Source organism: Thamnophis elegans, chromosome 15 (genome assembly GCF_009769535.1).
Source record: "Thamnophis elegans isolate rThaEle1 chromosome 15, rThaEle1.pri, whole genome shotgun sequence".
NCBI classification, from domain to species: domain Eukaryota; kingdom Metazoa; phylum Chordata; class Lepidosauria; order Squamata; family Colubridae; genus Thamnophis; species Thamnophis elegans.
In genome coordinates, this window is record NC_045555.1 from 47092590 (window position 1) to 47119336 (window position 26747).

At 41.3% G+C, this 26747-nt stretch overlaps 2 protein-coding genes and 1 long non-coding RNA gene across 4 annotated transcripts in view; 1 reads left to right on the forward strand and 2 right to left on the reverse strand.

Annotated features, from left to right (window-relative positions):
* Positions 1 to 683: 683 nt before the first annotated feature.
* LOC116518492 (zinc finger protein 518A-like) lies at positions 684 to 12663 on the forward strand. Its single transcript, XM_032231930.1, is given in 23 exon segments — positions 684 to 1538; positions 3229 to 5297; positions 7376 to 7481; positions 7484 to 7775; positions 7777 to 8468; positions 8471 to 8533; positions 8536 to 8694; positions 8697 to 8935; positions 8938 to 9316; positions 9319 to 9490; positions 9492 to 9653; positions 9655 to 10061; positions 10064 to 10412; positions 10414 to 10475; positions 10478 to 10546; positions 10549 to 10768; positions 10770 to 10849; positions 10852 to 11022; positions 11025 to 11228; positions 11231 to 11299; positions 11302 to 11454; positions 11457 to 11580; positions 11582 to 12663. Coding segments are annotated over 21 exon segments (4389 nt in total). The 5' UTR covers positions 684 to 1538; positions 3229 to 5297; positions 7376 to 7465; the 3' UTR covers positions 11889 to 12663.
* Positions 12664 to 15343: 2680 nt separating this feature from the next.
* On the reverse strand, positions 15344 to 20892 carry LOC116518824. The gene is made up of 4 exons (XR_004256585.1): positions 20759 to 20892; positions 19957 to 20039; positions 17840 to 17994; positions 15344 to 16072 (listed from the first exon to the last, which is right to left on the reverse strand). It is a non-coding gene; the product is annotated as an uncharacterized LOC116518824 (long non-coding RNA).
* A 1219-nt stretch (positions 20893 to 22111) lies between these two features.
* BLNK (B cell linker) overlaps positions 22112 to 26747 on the reverse strand; it is a 105643-nt gene continuing 101007 nt past the window's right edge. For both annotated transcript variants that reach the window (XM_032232356.1, XM_032232357.1), the window contains 3 exons: positions 24957 to 24999; positions 24295 to 24373; positions 22112 to 22207 (listed from right to left, as the gene is read on the reverse strand). In XM_032232356.1, the coding sequence (XP_032088247.1) occupies positions 22135 to 22207; positions 24295 to 24373; positions 24957 to 24999 (195 nt within the window). In that variant the 3' untranslated portion in view covers positions 22112 to 22134. The remainder of the gene's footprint in view (positions 22208 to 24294; positions 24374 to 24956; positions 25000 to 26747) is intronic.

Genomic DNA, 26747 nt, shown 5'->3' on the forward strand with positions numbered 1-26747 from the left:
GCCATTTGTTTCAACCCTCCTTCCTCTCCCCCCAAAATCTAAAGACGAAGGCTCAAAAAAAAAAAAAAAACCGGGAGGCCCCCCCCGGCCATTTTCTTCCCTTATTTTAATGCCTTGCAGGTGAAGAAGAAAAAAGGCTGCGGACAAAAGGCTTGCAGATAAATTTGAACCCGTCTCCCGATGAGGAAAGACGCGGCCTACGAAGAGCCCCAACGGGGCCTTACTTTCTCCTCAGGGAAAAGCCCGCGCAGCGTGGCGCACGGCCGGCGCTAAGGGCCCCCCGGCCATTTTCTTCCCTTCTTTTTGCCTTGCAGGTGAAGGGGAGAAAAAAAAAAGGCTGCGGACAAAAGCTTGCAGACAAATTTGCCGATGAGGAAAACGCGGGGCTTTGGAAGAGCCCAACGGGGCCTACTTTCTCCTCAGGAAAAGCCCGCGCAGCGGCGGGAGGAGGCCCCCCGGCCATTTTCTTCCCTTCTTTTGCAGGTGAAGGGAAAAAAAAAAGGCTGCGGACAAAGCTTGCCGATAAATTTGAACCCGTCTCCCGATAAGGAAGAGACGCGGCCTACGAAGACCCCATCGGGGCCTTACTTTCTCCTCAGGGAAAAGCCCGCGCAGCGTGGCGCACGGCCGGCGCTGAGGCGGCGGGAGGAGGCCCCCCGGACATTTTTCTTCCCTTCTTTTTGCCTTGCAGGTGAAGGGGAGAGGGAGAAAAAAGGCCGCGGACAAAAGCTTGCAGATAAATTTGCCGATGAGGAAAACGCGGGGCTTTAGAAGAGCCCCAACGGGGCCACTTTCTCCTCAGGGAAAGCCCGCGCACGGCCGGCGCTGAGGGAGGGGGAAAAAAAAGGCAGCTTTCAGACACAATGGCCGCGGTTTTCATGAGGGAAAAGGAAGATGGCGTTGCTCCTTGACGGAGGTGGGGTGTGTGGGGAAAAGACAAGGGCGGCCTTGTTCGCTTCCTCTTTGGAAGGGGCCTTTGCGTGGCGGCCTCCTCAGGGGGGCACATAAAGAGTCGCCTCAGGCCGTTCTCTCCCCCCGAGAGAAGGTAAACAAATAATAAATAAAATCTAAATAAATAAAAAAAAATCTAAAAGGCTTCTCAGGGTAACTTTTCGTGCTTTTATGAGTGACATCGTGCGTTGCGCTCCGGCCTTTTCCCCGGAGCGCTTTTTTTCCCCCTCACGCAAACCGACACCAGCGGATGGGAGGAGGAGGAGGGACTCGGTGAGGAAGGCGAATGATGAGCGCCAACCGCCTTCCTTGGCTTCCCTGGGGGAAAAAGCTCTCCGCGGGCCGCTTTCCCGACGCGGGGAAGACAGTAGAAGGAGGGAATAATAGAGAGAGACGGGAAGGAAAGGCGAACGGACGGCAGGCCGCAGACTATAGCGCCGGGCCCTCCGTCCCATCCACGCGCGGCGCAGATCCCTCCGCCGCCCCTCCCTCCATTGCTGAGCTCGGCAACAATCCCGCAGTTACCCGGATGGAAAGTGTCATGGCCGCCAATCAGTGACTTCGTCGGAGTACGGAGACGGGGCGAGGTAAACCGAGCGGAGGGGCGGTTGGCGGGCGCGGGGGGGGGCGCGGCGCGGGGGCACCCACCCCACCAGAGAAAGAGAGAGATTAGGGGGGTCCTTCTCAAGGCGGGCGGCGCCGGTACCCGCCTTCTACGCTGAGGGCTGAGGCATCAAATAGTCCCCCCCCGCCTCAACGCTCCGCCATTGGGAAAGGCCCGTTTCTGGGGCCCCCCATGAGGGGAAGCGGGGCTTTAGGGCGGCGGGAGTTTGAGGAAAGGGCCCCGTTGTGACAGCCATGGCCGCGCGGAAGGCCGGCCCTCCTCCTCCTCCTCATCCACAACAACAACAACCGGTGTGAACTTTGGTGTGGAGGCCTCGCTTGGAGGGCGAACACCCCTCCCCCAGGTTGACCCCCCCAGACAGAGAGAGAGAGAGGAAGGTGGGCACATGCTATTTATTATTTATGAATTATTAATAATTTATTTATTACATTTATACTGCCCTGTAAACCTACAGTGGGTTTTACAGGAGCAGACACAGGTGGGCATCCAGCCCATGCCCCTTGGCGTGTGGCATGGAGAAAAACCCCTTATTCACATGGGTATCACCCCTACATCTTTGTAGCAACTTGGGGTGGTAGGGTTTTTCCTTGGGGGGGGGATGTCCTTGTGCTCACCCCACTTATCCCCCCAAAGAGAGAGAGAGAAAAAGGTGGGCACATGCTATTGATTTATTACATTTATAGTGCCCTGTAAACTTGGGGTAGTGGGGTATTTCCTTGGGGGGGTGTCCTTGTGCTCACCCCACTTATCCCCCAGAGAGAGAGAGGGAAGGTGGGCACATGCTATTGATTTATTACATTTATACTGCCCTGTAAACCTACAGTGGGTTTTACAGGAGCAGACACAGGTGGGCATCCAGCCCATGCCTCTTGACGTGTGGCATGGGAAAAAAACCCCTTATTCACATGGGTATCACCCCTACGTCTTCGTAGCAACTTGGGGTAGGGTCTTCCTGCATCCCTTGGGGTGGGGGTGGGTCCTTGTGGTCACCCCTGAAAGGTGGGTCGGGTGGTAGGGTTTTTCCTTGGGGTGGGGGTGTCCTTGTGCTCACCCCCACTTATCCCTGAAAGGTGGGTCCTTTACCTGCTACATGGTTGACTTTAACACATTCTGAGTGGGAGATAAAAACACAACTTAAATTGCAAGGCACATCCATGCACTGGTTGAGAAGGAACCTCTCTCTCCCCAAGCAGGTGAAGCGGTTGACTGTGTACAATATGGCCCTTCAAAGTGCATGGATGCATAATTTTGTTTTAATCTTAAAATCCCCCCCCCTTTCCCCCCCAATTTTAGAAGTTTGCAAGTTTAATAACATTTATATGCAGCCCAATCCCGGGCGGCTTACAGTACAGAAATAAATAGATAAATAAATAAAATACAGGGAAAGAAAAGATAGATTTGAAATACGGCTTACAGTACAGAAATAAATAAATAAAAAATAAAATACAGGGAAAGAAAAGGTAGATTTTAAAATACAACACACCATGCACTCCGTTCTAAATGGGGCTGGACCGTGTTTTAGAAGGACTAAGGGAACTAACTTGACCACTGTCCTTGCAAGTTAGCCATTCAGAAACAGATAATGCAAGTAAAAAGTAAACTTTTCTATTAAATACATATACACCCATCATTTTCTCTCCTCCATCTTTCAGGCTGGCGAAAGGAACAAGATGTAGAGGCAGTCTTAACTGGTGTCTAATTAGAAGTGTATCTCCTGGTGTAGGATTGTACTTCATTGCAGAATGATGTTGTCTTATTCTCGCTCACCTAAGGAACAAAGAAAGGTGTGGAGAGAGAAAAATGAGCAAAGACTTTATAGCAAGGCATCTGCTTTTGTCCAGTAATCAGAGCAAGTGAGAGAAAGGAGCAAAGAGATGGAGAAAGGGGGGATGTGCAGGTGACAAAAGCACAGGAAAATTGAAGAGACAAAACAAAAATCCCTGAAAACTTTGCCACCTGGTGAGTTTTGCATTATGGTGGAGATTATTGTTGACCCTCTGTCAAAAGGAATCATGCTGTTCTGATGGGAAGGAAAATGTTTTTAAAAAATCAACTGCGCTGGTGGATGAATGTACCTGGATTCCTGATCGTTGAGGATTGTTAGGGATGAAAGAAGCAAAAGCTATTTGATGAACAGTGAGGAATTTTCACTAGAAGTTTTAATTGATCTAGGAAATCAAATTTGAAATACATTATTCAAGCCTTCCTGAGTTACCTTTTTTTGTCTTCACCGTGTAAACTTACAATGGTAGATGGCTTGAGAGTGAATAGACAGACTTTTGTTTCAGTGATTTATATGTATGTTCCTGTAAAACCACTGGGTTTACAGAGTAGTATAAATGTAATAAATAAATAGCATGTGTTTTCTGGGTAGAAGGATCTTCAATTTATATTGGAGCTTTTCAGCATTGCCCTTAATTGTTTGTTAAAAAGAACAAGTCAAAAAAATCTTGAAAAGCCTGTATTACTGTCTTGTTTTGTTTGAATTAGTTTTTTTTACCCAAACACCATAATTATTTGTTGCTCAGAAATATGTAATGGCTACTAGCATCATTCTAAAAGCAAGCAGGATGAATTTAATGGCTACATCATTACAGGGCAGAATGATGTATACCAGTGCATCTTGAAAGACACCATTGAATAAATAGACCAACTGAAGTTATGCTTATGGTTGATTTAATGCTTTTATAGCAAAATAGAGTGATTATTATTTCTGGTGCCATTGGGCCATTTTATTAAATAACAGGTTCTGGATGTTCTGTCTTGATAATTTATAAGATGTAAGTTTCATAGATTACTTGTATTACACCGTAACTCTGTCATTTCAAGCTAGTGTTATAGGCTTAATCTAATACATAGGCTTTTGTTTAAAATAATAATAAAAACATCCAAAATAGCATTATTATAAGTAAACTCATAGGGAGATATAGATGGCACAAATAATATTTTGCTATGTTTCAAAATTGTAAACATTTTCTCCTTGCTGAATTTTGAACAGTTTCAAGATACAGGGCATTTCACACTAATAATAACATTGTTGCCATTATCCACTTGAGCACTTCTTTTTCATCAATTATATGCATATAACATTGAAGCCTTGGGTTTTTCTTGCAAAATCAAATATTTTCTTTCTATTAGCATTTAGATTCTACTTTGTATAAGGATGCCAAGATTGTTCTAATTTCGAAAATTGTTCAAAAGTTTTGATTCTTGCAGGGTGATCCAGTCTTTGCAGTTAATTCGTTGGCTCAGATAATATTTTTTGTTGTTCATTCTGACACATTTTGTTGTGCACACTATCTAATCTAAACGCACCATTTAAGATATTCTGATTTTAAATTAAATGTTAATTTCACTAAAAGTTTTGACTTTTTAAGGAAGCAATATTACAGACTAAAAGGCTAATTAATGTAACTATTACATTCAGCACTAAAAAGGCTAGTTAGCGCAACTATTTTCAGCATTCTTGTATCTTTTGTTTTTAAACTATGGAGAACGACAACTTTTATAGTAAAATGACATCAGAATTTGTTCCAATTGAGGAGAAAATCTGAAATATTAATGACTCAAATTCTAATTTTGGTACTTTTGTGTTTTAAAAATAATATTTTCTTTATTTTAGGATGTTGTGTACATTGAATGCAACGTCTTTTGAATCTTGATTTTCAAATTCACCTCTTGAGCAAGCTATTGGAAATGGCATCATAGTTTTTCTTAAAAAGTAAGTTTTATAACTTGGTTACACTTTAAAAATTAAAATGGGATTTGAAAGATTTAGCTTAAAACGTTGGGTGTCCAACGTTTTGGCTTGACTGGGCCACATTGAGTTAAGAGTCTTGGCCACATGTAAAACATATAGTTAATGTCACATCATAATGTTAAAAATTTAAAATCGTGTGGGGCTGCATTACTAACTGTTCAGGGCCACATGTGGCTCGTGGGCCACAGATTGAACACACCTGGCTTTAAGTGTTATGTTTTAATTTTTATATATGAATTCTGGCTTATAAATCATAATTTATGTGCCTGCTCATAGTAGGTGACAATGCTAAACAATAAAGCTGTAGCATTTTTAGTTCATAATTTGTTTTATTAATTTACTAGACCTACTGGCATTATTAACTGTTATTTACATTACATTAAAAAAAAAGATATTTAATCATTCTGCCACAAATTGTTTACAGACTAAAACTAAAGAAGATCTGAGACTCTGAGGGTACATGAGACCCTTAGAGACTCCAATAGTTGCTACTAAGTTGTGTTTTTGAATGTGATAGAGGAAGTTATTAAAATAACTAAAGATAATATTTGTACACTTCTGTTCTAAGATTTCCACAATACAAGTTTTGAGAGGAGTTCTTGAATGTGGCATTGATGAAAAGCAACACTGGGCAAAATAAATGGCAAGAGAGGAATAGAACAGGAATAGGAATAAAATAGTTTATTTGTCCAGGATGTGAGGGGTCTGCAGCTATTTTCTCAGCCCTCCTCCTGACCCACATGATCTACAGGTCTTCTATGGAAGGCAAGCTGGTTTCAGTTGTTTTTTTCTGCAGTGCTAACTATCTGTTGAAGTCTTTACCTGTTCTATTTAGTTGCTGTACAAAACCAGACAGTTATAGAAGTACAAATATAGATTCCTCCTTCAGCAGTCTGAACTTTCTGAGTTGATATAGGAAGAAAATTCTTTGTTGCTTTTTTAATGATGGTTCTAATATTAGGTGTCGATCTCAAATCCTTGGAGATTATAGAACTCCAAAACTCGAAGGACTCTACTGTCGATACTGTACTATCAAATATAGTAAGAGGTGGTGGAATAGGAGGGTTCATCCTAAAACCCATTATCATCTCTAAAGTTTTAAGCGTGTTTGACTTCAGATTATTCTGGCTGCGTAGGGCCAGTTGTTCAACCACCTGCCTATATGCCGACTCCTGACCATCTCTTAATGAGACCGATGACAGTTGTATCATCTGCAAACTTTAGTACTTGAACAGAAGGATCCTTAGAGATGCAGTCATTGGTATAGACAGAAGAGCAATGGAGACAGCACACAGCCCTGAGAAGTGTCTGTGCTAATTGTCCTATTATTAACTATTAAATAATGGTTTTAAGAAGCAAAAAAAAAATGGTAAAGGTAGTGAAGTCAGTGAATGAAAGTTAGAGGAAGGAAGCCAGAACAGTAAGGGGAACAAAATAAGGATTACTTTTCTGTATCTTAGAACAAGGGAAATGTTCCTTACAGAATATTTAAAAACCATATAGTGTATTTGTTACATTACATCATGAAATAAAGTGGCATTGTGATTCTCTGGTTAATCAGTTATTTGATTGTTTTAGTTTTTAAAAAAATTAAAATTAAGTTAAAGGAAAAAGATCAGGGACATTAGATGAAAAAGATATTGAACTTGTTTGTAAAGAATGATAGTAGTGGCTGGACATTGATTTTTTGATGTAACTGTATCAATAGAATATATACAATGATAAGCATGAAGAACAATTATCTAAAAAAGAATCAGTGAATGACTCAGTGAGTGTAGGATGGTGACCAGTAGTTAAAAATTATTTTTGGTACCCTGAAACATAAAGAGCCATAAAGGATGAAGCCAGAGAATTCAGAGCATATTAATAACAACACAAGTCTGTTTTTTTTTTTTTTAAGAAACAAGTTTATAGCCATATTCTTTTAGCACCTGTAACATACTGTACTGCCAGTACTATATCTATATGTCTATAGTGGGATTCTGGGCATTTGCTTTCCTCTTGAAGTTTTACAAATTAACTTGATATTTTTATTTCAGATATGCCAAGTTAAGAAAATTGTGGAACTCTGGGGATAATTCAGCTCAGAGTCTTTTAAAAGACGGAAGATTGCAATAGTATTACAAAAAATGCCATCTGAGCAAGAACAATTTTTTGCATTCAGAAGACCAACTTATTACAAGATAATGAGTCAGAGAGACTGTGCATTTCTACATCTGATATTACTATTGAAAAGTCTACGTTTGAACCTACAATTTCAGATATTGTCGCCTATGGCCTAAAAAAGGTGAAAATAGAATTGCCCAGGGTAAACATACCAAATGAAATATTTTTTAAACATGAAATTGACAAATATATGAAATTATTTCAGTGTAAAGAAAAAGCATCTTTCATTCAAATGGGTGTGAATGGGAACAGTGTAAATTATTCTGAGATTTATACCACATAGCAAATCAGGATTACATTATGAGGAAGGCTTGAAAACAGCAAAAATACTGAATTTCAGTTGTACAAAATGCCAAAACAACATCAGATATAGCCCAAATGATCTACAGAAACATTTTCAGTTGTTACACCAGGGAGAATTGCCATCGTACCCCTGTGAAATGTGCAATTTTTCAGCTAATGACTTTCATTCGTTCAACCAACATCGCCGAACGCATCGTAGCACCTTAGTAAAATGTGAAATCTGTAATGATGATCACCGCTATACTCTCTTGGACTTAACAAAACATTTCACATCTCAACATTGTGTGAATGGTAATTTTCACTGTGAAAGATGTAGATTTTCAACCCAGGATGTAGGCACCTTTGTTCAACATATACACAGGCATAATGAAATGCAGTTTAATTGCGAGAAATGCCATCATGTAAGTTTTTCAGAAGAAGAGTTTCAAAAGCATGCCGTTTCACACACTGGCACGTTTCCTTTCAGTTGTCAGTATTGCAACTACATGGCATCGCGGAAAAACTATCTCTTAAAACACATTATTACCTTACACAAAGACCATCTCTATGCAAAAGATAAAACGAATACAGATGATAACGAAAAAAGGGTCAAGAATTCAACAGGATTAAAACTCATCTTGAAAAGGTACAAAACTGGGGCGTCAAGTAAAGAATTGTGGAGACGCAAAAGATTGCCGCCGATGGCTGTGGGGCTGAAGAAGAGGATGAATACGTTTTCAAAGTCTTGAAAGAAGCCTGCCTAAACCTGAAGAAGTGGGTCAGTCTGTAAAAGAACTGCATGACATTCTTTTAAACGAAAAGCTTGTTTATAGTGGAGCAAAATCATCACCAGCAATTCAGTACAACAGAGCAGAAAGTGGACTAGGTTCCACAAGGGGATTGATGAAAAAGCAGTTCATGGTCCTACAGTGTTGATGGTTAAAAATAATAAAATAGCTGTCCCCGCAAACTACAGCGCTAAATTTTTGGGATTCAAAACGGTGGATGGGAAACAGCATATAGTAATAAAATTGCTACCTACAGAAAAACAGAATTTGCCAGGAGGAAATAAGTTTGACGGGATTAAAGATGGTGCAGTTGAATGCCAGGAAGAGGCAGCTGACAACTGTAATTTACCTTCGGTTGCTAGAGCTCACACGAAACTAATAACCAAATGCCTAGGAATAATTCTGTCCACTTGTCAACATCATCTTCATGCAACCAGTTTTCAGGAAAAATAAAACAAGAAGGTAAGAATGCGCTATGCTGCAGTGCATCGCAGAACATTGCACCGCCTATTGTAGTGGTAGGAAAGTGTGCGACCCACTTGCCGGTGAAATCCGAAGCATCTTCAATTCCTTGTGATTTGGTGGTCAGGACTAGAAGTCCAGTTTCGTGGAAAAATTGTGTACCTCAGGACCCAGATTCCCAGGTTTCGTCCCCTCCTGGTTCACATGCTTCATTACGACCCCATGAAAAACCTTTTCCTCCAGAATTCAGAATAGTGAATGGGGAAGTAAACAACAACAATAAACACACCATAATCCCTATTGTTCACCGCCAGATTTTTCCAATCAGGCACCGTTGCCTTTCCATAATTATTCTAAAACAGACGTTTTGGAAAAATCGAAAGAATTCGCTCCCAACAAAATTCATCCTCTGCAGAGCAAGTCTACGAACGAATCTATGCCTTGTTTTTCACAATCGTAACAGAATTAAATTTGGACAAAAATCACTGCGGCCTCTTTATGGCTTTGTAAATGGCAATGATGCTCAAGTATTCTCAGACAGCCCACCCACTCACAGTATTGACAAGCAGTGTTGGTTAAGAAATCATGAGGGACAATTGTATTTGAATACTAAGGTAAATCATGTTGGAACATGTAGCTGAAAAACCCAAGCAAGAAAATGATTCTAATTGTGTAAGTTCATCACTTATGCCCAAAATAACGTCGGTTTTTTCCCTTCAAAGTAGCAAGCAGGCGTCTACCTATTTGTCACCCGAAATAAACCAGTCGTTACAAGATGTCTTAAAAAGACCAACCATCGCTCAGTCGAATAACTATGTTAAAACTAATTATGACAGATCTTTTTCAAACAAATATACAAATTGTAGGACATTTACACACACTGATTCATCATCTTGTTGCAATTTAACTGATTCTCCTGATAAATTTAAGAGAGAACTGAATGTGAACAACACTGCAACAAATGAAAGTGTATACCTGAACGGAGGACATATTCCTTTGCCTTTTAGAACGGAAGCAATAGATTCAGTGTCGGGAAAACCTGCGTTGGTGCACTGCTTATGACTGAGACAGATTCAATCATAACGCAACAGTTGGCAAAAGACAAGGTGCGCTACAATATCCACGGCCCTAGTAAAATTTGTCCATTTTTTCCTGAACAGAAGAAAACAGTACTACAGTCGACTCCACCAAGGTTTTTTGTACCTTTGCAGCTAGCTCACAAGCAAGGATTACAAGTTATTTCAGGAAGGCCTTCTCCAAAAGTGGGTCCATCAGATGCTCAGGCAACTCGAGCTGCGTCTTTGCTTTTAAATAAAGGGCCTGGGATGATTTTGACATTTGGCAGGGGGTCCCTTGGAACAGTCACAATGTCACTGAAAAAATTCTCAGGTTTTAGAGAAGATTGCATCTATGAAGGCAGTCTCCTCAGACAAGGACCTGCAATCAATGATTCTAGAAGCCTAGAAATTCTAGTATTAACTTGCAGTGATGATTCGCCCATTGCCATTCCACAAAAGATCAGCACAGCGTTACAAATCCAGAGAGCAGACTTTCTTCCATGAAAATACTTGCTGGATTTCAAGGCGGTAAGGCTGCTTGTGCAAAGTCAGTAAAACAGCCAGAGGTTGGGCAGGAACAACCTGTGTATGCACTTTTGCCCAACGGCAGACAAGCAGTTTTCCTTAAGTGTATGTCATCGAACAAATCTCTTGTACAAAACCAAATATTTTTCAAGGTCCACTTACAGTCACAGTTCTGAACCAAAGAAACACGGAGCAATGCAACAAAAGCTTTTTTTGAAAATTAAGACTTTTCCGCTGCAGATAAATGCCAACCAGTTAGCAGCATTTTATCATCTCTGCAGTTGAACAATATGAAGTGTTGCAATAGCCCAGCACTAAATCAGAAAAATACAGCTCACTCCTCTAGCAATGCCTTATCCTTATCAGGTAGATTGATGCCAGCAAATGCTTGTTCAGCAAATGAGAGATCAAAGATTCTTGCTCCTCTGTAGAACTTGTACATTCCTCTAGAGGTGGAGAGATGTGGTCACAAAAGATCCCGCCTGATTTAGCTCAAAAGGAAGCTGCTAACAAGGGTAGCAGTTTCGAAAATCGAAGAGCAACAGAGAATATGTCAACACACATGTCAAAGGTTAAGCGTCATTCAAAGCAAAACGATGCTAAAGTTTCTAGTGCACGGTTTCACAGAAGAATAAGAATTTGAAACGGAAAGCTAATGATGACTTTCAGGGACCTCCTAGAAAGAAACATTGCATCGAAAGTGCAAAGAAAAAAATCAAGTTGACGTGAATGAATTTGAATCCTTGTTTCAAACCCCTCATAGACCAAGAGCATCGAAAGATACTATCAGGATTTTAAATTTACTTCCTTTTCATTCTAAGCAACTTGTCAAATGCCCCGGAGAAACCAGCCTGTCGTCGTCCTCAACCACCCTGATGCTGATGTTCCTGAAGTTGTAAACGTTATGAAAACTATTGCAAAGTTTAAAGGACACGTTCTAAAGGTCTCTCTATCGAAGAGAACATAGATGCCTTCTGGAGCCAGCATGTTATAGCAACCGCGTGTACTTAATCACCAATGAACTGACTCGAAGGAAACACAAAATGCTAAAACCTGTAAGCCCTGTAAAAGAAAGATTTGTTTTAAAATTGACACTGAAGAAGACTAGCAAAAACAATTATCAGATTGTGAAAACTACCTCTGATAATACGCTGAAAACTAAATTTAGTTGCTGGTTTTGTGGGAGGATATTTGACAATCAGGATAATTGGGTAGGGCACGGACAACGGCATCTCATGGAAGCCACTCGAGACTGGAATTCGTTAGAATAACTTATTAAAAATACAAAATCATGTTCCTCTGACTGCAAATTATTTTGGCTGATAGCATCCAGGAACGCATTAAAATTATGTGTTTTTTTTAAAATCAAGTTTCATGTTAGCACCTAAAATCTGTGTACATTTTAATTAAATAGTTGCTATTGCAGTTTAATTTGTGTTTGTTACTACTACTATCATGGCATATATTTGTAATTGGAGAATGAATTTCAGGGCTTTTCTCTCTTGTATATATTTAAACATGAAAGTGTACATATTTTTGTACTTTGGTTATTTGCTACAAAACCTTGCACAGGAATTGTATTTTCCAGCTCTTGTGCATGCACTACTAAAAGGGGTTTCGGCTATCCACAGCTATTGCCGTATTTTTTTTCCTTGATCTTTTAAAAGATTTTTCTTTTTCCAGGGATTGATCACTGTTGTTAGCAAGTGCCTAAAAGATGTGAAGCAGTTTACTTTTCTGCCAACTGTATAACCAATAGGTCCGTACAGGGCCAGGTCTCCTAACAGTTTCTTTTAAAACAAAGCCATATGTGAATGCTTTAAGCTATATTGCTATGCACATGACACTTGTACTTTTTCTGTGCAGTTTCTCTACTTTTCTTAGTGAAGTATTTTTTCATACAAATCAATAAACTGTGTTTATGCCTGATGAAGATAACTGTTGAAAAAGAAAATGTATTCCCTCTTTGTATACAGTACTGCTGAATTCCAAGTGAACAAATTTGTCATCCCTACAACATTGGTATTAAATTTTTATTAAGAATCTTGATTTCATAATTTTGCAACCAAACGCGTGTAAAAGACGGTTTTTCACCGTGATCACAGTCGTGGTGGAAAGCAGAATGTGATTTTTCACTGTTAACATTTTGGGCAGAGTCCCTTTTAACACAACACGATCAGTCGGGATTTGAAACATTGATGTTTCATAAACTTCTGTTGAAGAGTATTTGAATTTCATTGAAGATCTCTTGCTAGGACCATAGTTTCTTATTTAGACAAAATATTTGTCTCAGGTTGATTGAAGATTTTGTCAGTTTTTTCCCCTTTGTACTGAAAGTATACATAGATGATTTCAGAAATCATCTTGGGTTTCTCCTGACCCTTCTACACAATCTACCAGCTTTCGGAAGGCCTATAGATGGCAAACCTTTTTGGGGGGAGCGGGATGGCCATTGCATAATCCTGGTCTGTTTAGGTACTTTTACCTGGAAACATAAACTTTCTCTCACTAAGGAATAATAGAAAAATACCTTTGCTGTAGTGCAGACTTGTCAAACGAAAAGGTTTCAGCTTTGTATTAGCTATACACAGCTTTCAAGTGAGAAGAATACACTGAACAATAATGTAGATGGTTCCTTCTTTCTCACGTCAAATGATGGATAAGGGAATATATTTCTTAAAATTTTCTAGCAACTTGAGATTTAAGTCGGGTCCAAACAGGTGCTGTTAACCTGTTACGTTTATAGAAATATATATTAACCTCTCTTAAGAAAGTGAATAATTTGATATTAAAAGTGATGTCTTTTGAAATGAATTACAATTCAGGATTACCTCTTAAATTTCCCCCTGCGCATATTTCTTGTTAATACATTTGTTATATAGATATATTACTCTGAAATTGTATTGAATAATTTAAACCTTGAATAAAGCACAGGTGTTTATTAATGTCAAGGAATTAACTTGCTGGTAGAAAGTCTTGGTGGTTTTGTTACTTGACCTGACTTTACTAAACAACTTATTATTATTTTACATAGGAGCAATTGTCTCAAGATAATTAAACACCTGCATATCTAGACATTTCACTTATATTCTCTATTTTTTAAAAGAAAACATTAGACAGAGGGCCCAACCATGTATTTAGATCGAGTTTCAACTTGTTTGAAAAATTAAATTTTCTAAGACTGCTGCCAGGCATGTAAACATGCACACATGTATGGCTTAAGTACTGCTGCATATCACACTGCTTGAATATGTAAGATCAGAGTGATTTTGCCCCTCGTTTTCTTGTAATACTGATATTTTTAATCCTGTTACATGGCACAAAAAAATTTTATTTTTTCTAAACATTTTGGGTAAAATCATAAGATTCTTCCAAGTATTGATGCAATGAAGTGGTATTCCTTTTTAAGATGTATTCAGCTGGAATAATCTCTAAAAATGTGTACCGAGACAAGGAAACAATACAATTTCTTTACTAATTTTTTAAAGAAGGTGACAGAAATGAGTGCTAGATAAATATGTATGGTTAATTTAAATATATTTGGATGGTAGCTGCAAACCTGTGACAAAACTCAGAAATAGTTAAGAGTCTGATATTGTTGAAAGGATGATATCCATTCAATCATGTCCAACTCTTAGCAATTCTAGGGGCCAGGTCTGTCCACCTCTTCTGATCTCGCGCTACTTTTGAGTTCTGTCCTCTGGCTGGGGTCAGCTTTCATAGTGTCCAGCCACTACGTCCTATGGCTGCCTGGTTTCCTTTTACCGCTAAATTTGCCGCTAAATTATTGAAGCATATCAAACTAATCTTTGCCATCTTCAAAAAGAAATCTGGGTTTATTTATCATCTTACTGTGTTCCAGTTAAATTAGAATCTCAGTGCAACATTTTGTAATGTATTGTTTGGAAAGAAAAAAAAATTGTAAAATGTAAAACTTAGTGAAACTGGATGTAGATTTCCCATGAGTGAACAGTAAAACTCTACATTGCTTATTTGGGAACAAAAATTTAAAATTCTATCAATGTTTACACTTAGTATGCCCAGTACTATTACTGTTATTAAATAAGTATTTTTTTTTTAAAATGCAAGTACTCCTCAACTTACAGTTGTTTAATTACAGTTGAAGTTGCCTTGGAAAAAGTTACTTATGAGCATCCGTGAAGTTACAAACTTTGCATCACCTCCCATGGTCATGTGACTGTGATTTGGGCACTTGGCAATTGATTTGCGTTTGTTACATCATCTTGTAAATCACATGATTGTGACTGCAACCTTCCCAAGTGGCTTCTGGACAAGCTAATAAATTGGGGTAACCAGATTTTCTTAATGACTGATGTACTAAAGACTAGGGTCGTAAGATCAGATGTAGTCATGTAATAACTTGCTTAACCATCACACTCAATTATTGACTGAAATTTCTGTTCCCAATTCCATTCATAAATTGAAGACTTAAGTATTGTTTGAGATACTAAACCAGTTAATCTTTTTAGCAATTGTACAAGAAAAACATGGTAGAATGCCGCAAGTCCCTTATTAAAATTAAGGGACATTATATGCGCCGACGTTTTAAAGCTCAACTGTCCAGTTTAAATTTCCCAGGAGTCATAAAATACAGATTCCCATTCTTGTACTTAAAAAGTTTCAAAAATAACATCTTGCTGAATGCAAATTACTAACCATCCATGATGGATCTACTGGAAAAAAAATAATTCTGCCCCCCCCCCCCCCCGGCCCCCAGAAACACTAAATACTTGTTGATACATTCATGTGGCCAAAGTATTTTTATAGTCCCGAAACATTTTGCAGAAGCATGCAACAGCTGAGATATAGTTAAGTATTTACTGTGCAAGAATGATACGTTCTTACAGATCATAACTGCATCTTGATAAATTATACATAATTATTTCCATATATGTACACTTAAATCAAATTGGACAATAGATTCAACAAATAAAAGCACGTACCAGTCCATTACACTAAAATAAACATCCTGATTATTTTAGATGGCTGTCAAGAGGAATGAAAATCTTCCTTTTAGCTGGTTACATGGAATACAGACACCTAGTTTTGAAAAATAACAAAAGTTTAGCAGGACAAGTAAACACTAGCAGGTATAATTTTAAACATTTATCTTGTCTGCAACAGATTTTTTTTTATTTTTTTTTGCATTCAGAGGTAACGTCTTTTATATATAAAAAAGGCTTTGGGCATTTTGTAACAGCATGGTGCTTGCTGGAAAACGTGAAGAAAATTCTTCCAACAATAGTTGTTCATGTTTGCTCAAATCCTTGGGAAATAAAGGGCTCGAAGATACTCCACGATGCTCCTTGGTGGCAGTTACAAAACCCTAGCAATATATTTTAGCCTGGTGGAATCCTTTGTGTTGTTTGACTGTCAATGAGAACGAGAGAAGACGCTGATGATTCTCTATTATCTCTGCCACGCTGTCAAAGTGCTGGATTGGGAAAACAGAAATAGTTTATTCGACACAAATCCTGCTGAATGGGTCAGCAATCATAATTTAAATTTAAATGTTCTTTTCCACTCCGGTAGCTCTAAACAAAACAATTCTGTTTGAGAAGTCAGCATTTACATCTTTAATTTCAATACTTCCCTAGCCCTTTGTATGTGAATTGTTCCCAACGGAGAGTAGTAAGTTAAAATTGCAAGTAGTACCTCTCTCAAGGCTGGCCTCATTTTTTTTAAAAGAGAAAATCCTAGTGCTAAATATAGCTTTATTTTGTCATTACTGTTAAAATGGAATGGTTAAGTAGTTTAATGTTAGCATCCTGAAGTAACTTAAGTACATCTCTTTAACATAATTGAGACCAAAGTTTAAATAATGAGACATGTAGGGTTTTCTGCCCTCTTGTGAAATAATGGGATATGTAGGCAATATAACCCATATAGAACTGTTTCAGGTGACTCTGGTGGAAGATAATAGGGAAAGTAAACTCCTTGTTCAACTGTTCTATAGGATTTTCTTTTTCTGCACATAAGTACTAATCAAAAAGCTCACATATGCCTACGACTTAATTCTCCCTTATGATTTTTTACACTCTTGCCCTCTACTCAATGTCTTGTGTAAGAATGGAGTTATTGCAGTCAATAGAACCAAAATTAGCAATTACTGAAATTCCACTGATATAAGTGGGGGGCACTTTAAGTGCAAGTAAACACAGATTAATCCGAAGTAAATATTTTATTCCAAAAGCAGGCTAAGGGTTTCTTAACAGTAATTGCAACTTTCGAATTAACACTTAACGATCAACATTAATGTGTACAATTGCAATTCAAAAACTGCTTTACAGAACAGCAGGTGAATTTATGTATTTATGTTGTCTTAAAAGGCAAACTCCGTACCGTTTTTATCCCTTTGGCTAAAAGCATTCTTCCAAAATTTTGTCCCAGTTATGTTAAAACTTCAGTGCACTCTGAAGTTGTGAAAAGCTATGGTCCCAATAACATTTTGGAAATTACCGCAGATTAGCAAAGGCAGCGGTAAGAGCTTGATAAAAAAACAATTGTCCAAAATATAAAAAAGATAATTATATTTTGTTACAAGGTCCCACTGTTTAAAAGCACACAGTTTTAGGGTTGTTTGTGACGCGATGGAGTTTGACACCCTTGGTATATAGGTAGTCTGGTGCTGATTAAATTCTGCTCCCTTTAGGAATATCTACCGCTAAAAACTCCTAGTGAGAAATCTTTAATAAAAAACAGGGAGTTTCAAAGAGAATGGTGCATTCTATTCACCTTTTAGTTAGACTCGCTTGAACTAAAATCTCTCTACCTGTAAAGAAACTACTGTTCATTGTTATGATCAACATACAGATCAGGGGTGGGTTTCAACCGGTTCGTGGCGGTCCCTGCAAACGGTTGGTCGGCGAACCCGGAAGTAAGTAACTTCCAGGAACGGCGACTGGCCTACCCGCCCGCCCGCGCTCCTTACCGGTTTTTTGATGAGTTCTGCGCTTCCACGCATGCGCAGGACGCATACAGCGCCTGCGCAATCCTCCAGGAGCAGCTGGAGCATCGCACAGACGCTAGTACGCATGCGTGCGCCGTGCGCGTGCACGTGGACGCCTCCGGCCCCGTTCCAACCGAACGGTTGGAACGGGGCGAGAAACCCACCCCTGATACAGATCCACATATTTCTAAGCAGTGCAAACCAAATTCCCATGCATGTATTTAGAATAAAATTCCAAAATAAATCACCCACCTCCTCACCAGTCTTTTCTCTACCCAGAGCGTATGCCTTTCAGATTCAATAAATCGGATTGGAATATTATATACTCTTTTGTTATAAAATACAACCAGTGTATATGGCTGCTTAGAATCTTGTCCGGAACTTTTCCTTACTAAGAAAGACCCATCCTGAAAAAAAGAGTGAAAAGTATGAATTTCAAAGGCTGATGAGAAGAAATAGAGTTAGTTAAATTTTCTGAATCCTTTTTCTTTTCTGATATCTTAATTGATAAAAAAAGAAAAGGGGTTTTGGAATTTTTGACTTTTACCATCCCACAGCCTACTCTTCTTTTTAGATGTACATAGAGAATTATATAGGAATACGAACTGTATTCCTTCTGCATTGATTTCAGGGATTCTACTGTTACAAAGCTTATTTCTACCTGGGGGAAGAAAGAATTCTTTACATTAAAGCTTTAAATCAAGAAACAGTTTTCAGAACAAGCAGATGTTCCCAAAATTGGATTTTTTTCTGAATCACAGTGACCTTTTGTTTCAAATATATTTTTTTAATAGAGCCCTTAGGTCTAAAGAAATACCTTACGTCAGTGGTCCCCAACCTTTTTATCGCCGCGGACCAGTCAGACGAGGCCTCCCTCGGCCTTCCGGACCGGCGGGTGGGAAGGCGGCCATCCTGGGCGCGCGTTCCGCAGGGGGGGGGGGCTTCCTTCACGCAAGGCCGACAGCCCGCGGAGGCCGCCCCGCCTCCTCCTCCTCGGCTGCCGGGGGAAGGGGAGGGGAACCGACCCCGCGATCCGCTCGCTCGGGCAGCCCTTTTTCCTCGCTGCAGTTCGGCGGGGGAAAAAGATGGCCCTGTGTCCTACTTCGGGCGGGCGGGCGGCTGGCGCGGCGGAGGCCGGCTGCTTCCGAGGGGGTGGGCCTCCGCGCCGCGCTCCATGAAGGGAAGAGGGGGAGAAGGCGGGGCTGCGGCCGAAGGGTCCCCGAGAGCCCCACCGGCCTGACACAAAAAGCGCTTCGGCGGAGCGGCGGGGGGGAGGGGCGGGAGGCAGGTGACACTCCAGGAGGGGGGGCAGAGCTGCGCCGCGAGTCTTACGTAAAGCCCCCCCCTCCCCGCCTCGGTGGAGGAAAACATCTCCCACCTGGGTGGGGCTGCGCGCGAAGCGCCTCTCGGAACGGCGAAGCTCCCCAAGTTCCCCCGAAACGGCCGCGCTGCGCCCCTCCCCCCCGCAACCTTAGTTTCTCCTTGGGAGGAAAATGCAGCGCCGCCGCCCGCTCCTGCCACCCCCCTCGTCATTCCAAGGGGCAGGCGGGCCGGGGTGAGTCCGCGGACAAAGTTTCGTCTCCCAGGCAGCCTCCGCCAGCAGCATCCCAAGTTCGGGCCGAGGCCGCCGCCGCCGCCCCCTCCCTCCCGGGGCGAGCAGAGCAAGAGGGCGGGGGGGAGATCGGGCCTCCCCTCGCCCCCCCAGCCCCGCACATCTGGGGCGGCGGGGGGGGGCAGAGAAAGGGCGCGTTCATGAGGACTACAAAGTTGCAAATATGGCCCCCGGCGCTGCAGCGATCATGGCCCCCGGCCGCTGCGCGGCCCGGTGCCAGGTACTCCACGGCCCGGCACCGGTCCGCGGACCGGGGGTTGGGGACCACTGCCTTACGTTAAGTAGTTAAGTAGTCCAAATTTAAATATTCCACAGCATCCCTGTTCTGGCAGCCGGATGCTAGGATAATTTCTATGGACTGCACCTGTATATTGACTAAAACAATCAGTTTACAACGAACATCTACCTGTTCCTTAAAGGATATGTAATCCCAAATATTTAGTCTCCTTTATTCTACCATTTTTTTTCTTCTTCTGTACACTTAGCTGAATCTTATGTCAACACTGCTTTTCTGGTCCCCTCACATTTATACTAATAATATTTCAGTGAATTTTTGCCATAATGAACACTCCTGTCATTATGAAGAAGTGCATAAAGTTGTTTTGTAACAGCCAGAAATAAAGAATCCACCGTTATTCAAATTATATCGTATGAGGAAAGTGGAATGCATATCGTTCTGCCTCTTTTGATGATGCTGCTTCTTTCAGATTCTCTCCTATGCTTCTGAAGAATAGTTAGAAGGAAATATCTTTTTTACCTTGTTTGATTTATATAATGCCTCCTCGGCTATTTTCCGATCACTAGAAGCCATGTACCATGCTTGACAAGAACGCCAGCGTCCTGTTTAAAAAATAAAAATAAAAGAGGCACTGCATATCTCGTTATCCCTAAAACCAAAGATTTCCTATGCTGTTTTTAAATTTTAAAAAAATTAAATTTAATAGATTGTATATTAATCAGGAAGTGTTTCACAGGATGTGAATCATTTATGAACGACGTGTAGATATGTAAATATAAATCTGCCTTTGTATAGATTTAATCACAAAATCTGCAATGTAACTATGTGATTTTTTAAAAATAAACATTCTTTTGATAGATATTGAAATGGCATTTATTATTTATTTATGAAGGACTTGTGAATTACCCAAAGGATAGCTCATTAAATTGTGATCAAAATTTGGTGACATCTAGTCCAGTGGTGGGTTCCGGATTCTGTTGCGACTGGTACAATGCAGCGGGGCGAGGGCGTCCCCACATGAACTTGCGCAGGCATGCGCGCAGAACGCGCATGCATCCTTCCCTCATTGTGATGCCTCCGTGATGCTCTAGCTGCTTGGCGGTGCGTCACACAGGCGCCGTACGCTCCGTGTGCGTGCAGAAGCGCCAAAGAGCTCAAATACAGGTGAGGGCGGGTGGGCCCTTCTGGAGCACCGTACCGGAACACTACCGGTGCTCCTGGCAGGCCCCGCTACACCCGTACCAGGGGTATCGCCTGCAACCCACCACTGATCTAGTCCCCTCTCCCATATTCTTTAAAAAACCTTATACTAGCGTTATACCTGTTCCACTTGAAAACTATACTTCGCGTGCTGTATAGTGTGGCTTGCAGGTTCTGAGATCCTAAGGAAGAGAATATATTTGTAGGCTACCATGAATCATAATGGCTTTCTATGTAGACTATTAATGAAAGAGCCAGTGATGGAACATTGCATTCTTACTCTTTAGTTATACTTGTTTTCTGCGAATATGATTGCTTAGGATAAGTTATTTCCTTCTTGATCAGCGACAAGGACCAAATAAGGAGAAGGTCATGGCAATAACTACCAACAAGCTAGGAGAGCCATGGCTTAGAGGTAATACATCTACCTAATATGTAAGTAACCCGGGTTCGAATCCCAGAAGGGTATGGCTAGCTTATGAGAGCTAAATAACTCGAATAGATCTATAGTAGTCTCTTTGTTGTATTTCTTTGTTGGTGAATATACACAAAAATAGTTTGTTTTGTGAAAGCAACTGCCTGCGAAAGCTCCTGGATTGGGGCTGAAAGCCGAAGCCGCAGGGACGTGCAGTCACTAGAGGCAGGGGAGGCGGGGCCTCACCAGTCATGAGGAAAAGGAAAGAATTTTAAAGAATTTTTAAAAAATAATTAAAGCCAAGGTAGTTGCTGCCAGATTCACAGTGACTTGGAACAGTGCTTAGTGTTAACTATAGGAGGAGGCCAGAGAAATAGGGGCCTCCTGTGCATAAGCAATTTTTTCGCCTTTTAAGAGTTAAGCAAGGGTTAACAAGCAAAAAATTTCGTATGCAAAGGAGGCGCGTGTTCTCTCGCCTCCTGTAGAGGGCATTTTTAGAGGCTTTTTAGAGCTCTCTGGGAGCAACTAGCTCAGTCTGACTCAGAGCTCTGGCCTTTCATGAGGGCAGGGCAGGCAGAAGCAGAGTTGAAATCGTCTCTGAAACAGCTGGAAAAGGTGCGTTGGGGGAGGGGGGAGGAATTCAAAAAGTTGATCGGAAGGCAGCAGGGGAAGGGGGAGGGGTATGGCAGAGGAGCTGCTTTCAAGCCTTTGGAAAATATATTCCAATCCAACTTCTGTGTTTGTGTTTGTTTGAGAGTGAGAGAGAGAGAGGGATCCAAGTTCTCTGTGTGCTTGTGAGAGAGGGGGGAGGGAGGGAAGAGAGGGAGGAAGGAGGGGGAGGGGAAGAAAAAGAATGGGAAAACTTATTTTGCAAGGGGGAAAAATGCTGTCGCTTTTAAACTCGGAACTGAGCATGCCGGCTGTGGAATTCTGGGAGTTGAAGTCCACAAGTCTAAAAAGCTGCCTCACCAGCCATAAAGCTCACCGCACGTCACTGCGAAGCAGTATGCTCCATCCCATATTTGGTAAACCAGGTTGCCCTGATAAAACACACTTAACTATCAGCAAGGTTTCCACCCTGATCAAAATGACACCAAAATTAAATCAATGTCAGAATACTTACTTGACAAGATTGGCGGCTTCTGAGGTAACGGCCTAAGGGTTGGGGTTGGAGATTAAAGAAATAAAAATGGCATCAGATATCATAATGCATCTGCTCAGAATTCAGCGATGTAAGGAAAAAAAATACAAAAGGTATCCAACATTTATTGTTAAGAGTCTGATGATTTGTAAAAAAAAATATCCTTACTTTACCTTACCTTAGAAAGATATATTTAGGGTCCGCATAGCTTGTATTGGACCATCTTATGTTTGCTTGATTTAATTTAGGAATATGCATTCAATAACAAAGTGATTGGAAATATGCTTTAGATCTGGTATAGGCATGCTTGCTATATTTCAGTGATTCCTTAAATAAATTATACTTTTTTGTTGACTTGAATGGTATTTGTGCTATGCTAGGAAATATGTGTTTGTATTTGTATGCCAAGGAGGTGCAGTGGATCAGCTGGGACCCGTCAAAACCGCGGTAGACAAAAGCGCGCTCGACGAAAGCGCGTACCTGACGTCATCAGCAGCGCGACGAAAAAAATTAAAAATAAATTAAATTGAAATTAAAATAAAATTAAAGCAAGCCGATTCACATAAAGGTAAGGGTTAGGTTAGGGTTAGGGTTAGGGTTAGGTTAAGGGTTAGGGTTAGGTTTAGGGTTACGTTAAGCATTAGGGTTAGGGTTAGCGTTAGGTTAAGGGATAGCGTTAGGTTTAGCGTTAGGTTAAGGGTTAGGTTAGGGTTAGGTTTAGGGTTAGGTTAAGGCTTAGGTTTAGGGTTAGGTTTAGGGTTAGGTTTGGGGGGGTTAGGGTAAGGTTTTCGCTTTAATTTTAAATTTACCGCTCACAGCGCGATTTTTCATCGCGCTGTGATGACGTCACGTACGCGCTTTCATCGAGCGCGCTTTTGTCTACCGCGGTTTTGTGGTGGAACCGTGGATCAGTGGTTAAACTGGAAAACTGACATCCTGAGTTCAAGACCCAAATTGCTGCATGATGGGGATGAGCTCCCGTTACTTGCCCCAGCTCCGGCCCCACCTAGCAGTTCGAAAACTAGCAAATGTGAGTAGATAAATAAGTACCACTTCAGTGGGAAGGACACAGCTTTCTGTGAGCCTTGATCTATAGTCATGCTGGTCACATGATCGCATAAATGTCTCTGGATAACGCTGGCTCCCTCGGCTAAGAAACAAGAGATGAGCACTGCCTCCTAGAGTCGGATATGAAGAGGCAGTAACATAGGTCCTTTCCCAGGTCCTTTTTATTCCTAATTTTTAGCATGTTGTGTAAAGCCAACCTATGTTGGGTTATAATGCATGCTTCGACAATCTGTTTCCTTAGTTGATGACCTCAAATGTGAATTATCCAAAGGGATTTGAAGATGGGCAGAGAATAATCTTCCCCAAACAGCCAGCTGTTCCACTCTTTATAAAACAATTGATAATAAAGACTAACTGAACCTTTGATTGTGATGTTATGATATTTCTAGCCTCTTGGCAACTTGTAACTGATTTTATGATGATTTCATACAAGGAACAAATTGTGATATTCTACACGGGGCATGAAAGCCTAAATAACCAAGTTCCATTTTTGATTTCAACCAAACTTGGTACACAGATGAGTTTACTCTCTGGAAAAAAAATACTGTGGGGGGTAAGACACCCCTAACACCGCTTGGGGTGCGTGTTCTGTTAAGATACATCCTGTTGTGCCTTAAAATGGCTTCTATCATACTGCCATAAATGGCTTCTACTGTGCAGTGCAGTGGAGTTGCCATGGTAACGGCTTCACAGTTCTCCACAAGGGGGCTCCCTCTGGTAAGGGGGGGGGGAAAAAACCAACATTAGAAATTATGTTTGGTGTGGAGATTTTCAACAAAATCAGGGCTGTCTAATACAGGATTCGGATAAATAAATACCCCGGGCAACGTCGGGTTATCAGCTATAAAATTGAACTTGCTTCCTTAATGTTGTCTTAAAGCAATATCGAAAGCTTCTTAGTGCCACATTACCTCTGCATCACCTCTTTATCAACTTTTGCCTTCTTTTGAGCCTCCCTACTCTAGAGTTAGAACTGCCAGATCAGGGTCTGTAAATAATAAAGCTGTTTTAAAAGCAAATGACAGATGTTTACTTTTGAATGCTGGAAGGGATGGGTGGAAGAGGCATGTCGTGACTCGAACCCCGGCGGCGTTCAGCTGGTATAGGTTTATCTATGTTTGAAAAAGGATAGAGAAGCCCGATTAGTTAGGTTCACAAATGTGTCCAGCTTTTCTACTCACACTGTTGGAATTAATATTTATCTGTAGAAAGACAGTGAGTCTATTTGTCTTACTATTTTAGCCAATACAGTATTTGCAACATTTCCCTACACTCTCAATAAAGCTGTCTTTCAACTCAGAGCCGAGGTGGCGCAATGGTTAAATGCAGCACCGCAGGCTACTTCAGCTGACTGCAGTTCTGCAGTTCGGCGGTTCAAATCTCACCGGCTCAGGGTTGACTCAGCCTTCCATCCTTCCGAGGTGGGTAAAATGAGGACCCGGATTGTTGTTGGGGGCGATATGCTGACTCTGTAAACCGCTTAGAGAGGGCTGAAAGCCCTATGAAGCGGTATATAAGTCTAACTGCTATTGCTGCTATTGCTAACTCACTTGTCTCTATTATTTATTGGAAAAGCAACTTACTGGTAAGATAATTCATAAGTTCTACCACTGCTACAATATTATTCTCCATAGGAAAAGTGGCAACCATGAGTAAAATTAGAACTTTTGAAAAGGGAAAAAAAAAGTGATTTACCGTCAGCAATATTTAAGTGGTCTCTATCAGGTACGCTTGGTTTCTACAATATAGAATTAAAGCAAATAAACGTAAATAAGTTTTATTTATACACTTTTTTTCCTTCAGACTTATGATCAACAGAAAGAACGTCTAATGCAACATACCACAATATTAAGCACTTCCAATAATAGAATTCATTGTAGTGTAATAGATATTTATTGTTCGAGTACTAATGGAGACAGAAGAACCAAATACATAAATTGCACAAATTTATGTTGCATTCAATAGTGTTGCGGAGTACTTGGCTCTTCTGCAGAAGCAGTTAATTTTACAGGTAATCTCATTTGCATTTACTAATGGGAAACTGAAGATGATATGGTAGGCAATCATATTGAAAAAAATAGAATAAGCTCTCTCAATCTGATGTCTCAAAATGTGGTAGATCAGGGGTGTCAAACTCAATTTCATTGAGGGCCGCATCAGGGTTGTGTTTGACCTTGGGGGGGCGGGAGTGGGTGTGGCCAGGGTGGGTGTGGCCAGCTCGACATCACTTCTGTTGGGGACACCCAGGGGCGGATTTTCCTATAGGCTAACTAGGCTTCAGCCTAGGGCCTCGAGATCAAGAGGGGCCTACATTCAAATTGTTAGCAAAATTAAAATTACACTATTCTAAAAACAGTGAACACTAAAACACTGAACTGAAAATAAGGAGAAATTCTACCCATATGACTAATAAACAAACATAAAAATGTATTGGTTAAGATCGTTCCAGCGCTGCGGCAGTTGGGGAGCCCGCCCACGTTCCCGGCACTGGCGGTCGGGCGAGAGGCACGGCCGCTCCCAGTAGCCGCCCTGTCGACGCGGAGCCCACCAGCGGCCAGGCAGGTGAGGGCGAGGGGGCCGAGCCGGGCAGCTGAGCGCAGCAGGGGAGGCGGCTGGCCCCACTGCCTTTGCCGCAGAGCAGAGCCGCCCTCCGTCGGGAGGCCAGCTATATATATTGAAATATATTGATATATATCACAGTAATGATGTATTTTATTGTCTCTCATGTCATTTACAAACTTAAAAATGGGAGGTGAAAGGGCCTCATAAGTGGAATAGCCTAGGGCCTCTTTTCATCTAAATCCGGCCCTGGGGACACCTGTGGCAGCCTGAGCGCTCTGCCAGTGAAAACAGGATCCCGAGCTCTGTTTTTGACTGCCATAGCCTCCCGCAACCCTCTGCCAGTGAAAACGGAGCTCCGTTGTCACTGGCAGAGGATTGTGGGAGGCAGTGGCAGCCAAAAATAGAGTTCAAGAGCCCATTTTCACTGGCAGAAGCACCGCGGGGCTGCTCCTTCGCTGTTTCCAAAGCGGCCCCATGGACCAGATCTAAGTACCCCATGGGTCGGATCCGGCCCCCAGACCTTGAGTTTGACCCCCTGTGGTAGATCATCAATGTCCATAAAGTCAACATAGTTAGTATCCAGTTGAGCAATTCAAATGCAACCCATCCAGAGAGCATCGGGCTAGGCAAGATTGAAGGAATGTACAAGTCATTGGAGTTGTTCATTTGGTTTGAAGTGTTGACTCGTTTTCATTTGAGACGTTTTGATTTGTATGTATTTCAAAACACTTAAGATTCAGTTTCAAGCTGTCACTCTAAATCAATTTGATTTAACCTCACAAATAGGATGTGGGATTTGGACAGGGCCAGAGGTGGGTTCCTACCAGTTCGCACCTATTCGGTAGAACCGGTTCGTCAAATCTACCGAACTGGTTAGAAGAGGTTCCAGCAGTGGACCCGGAAAGCAGGCCACACCTACAGAAG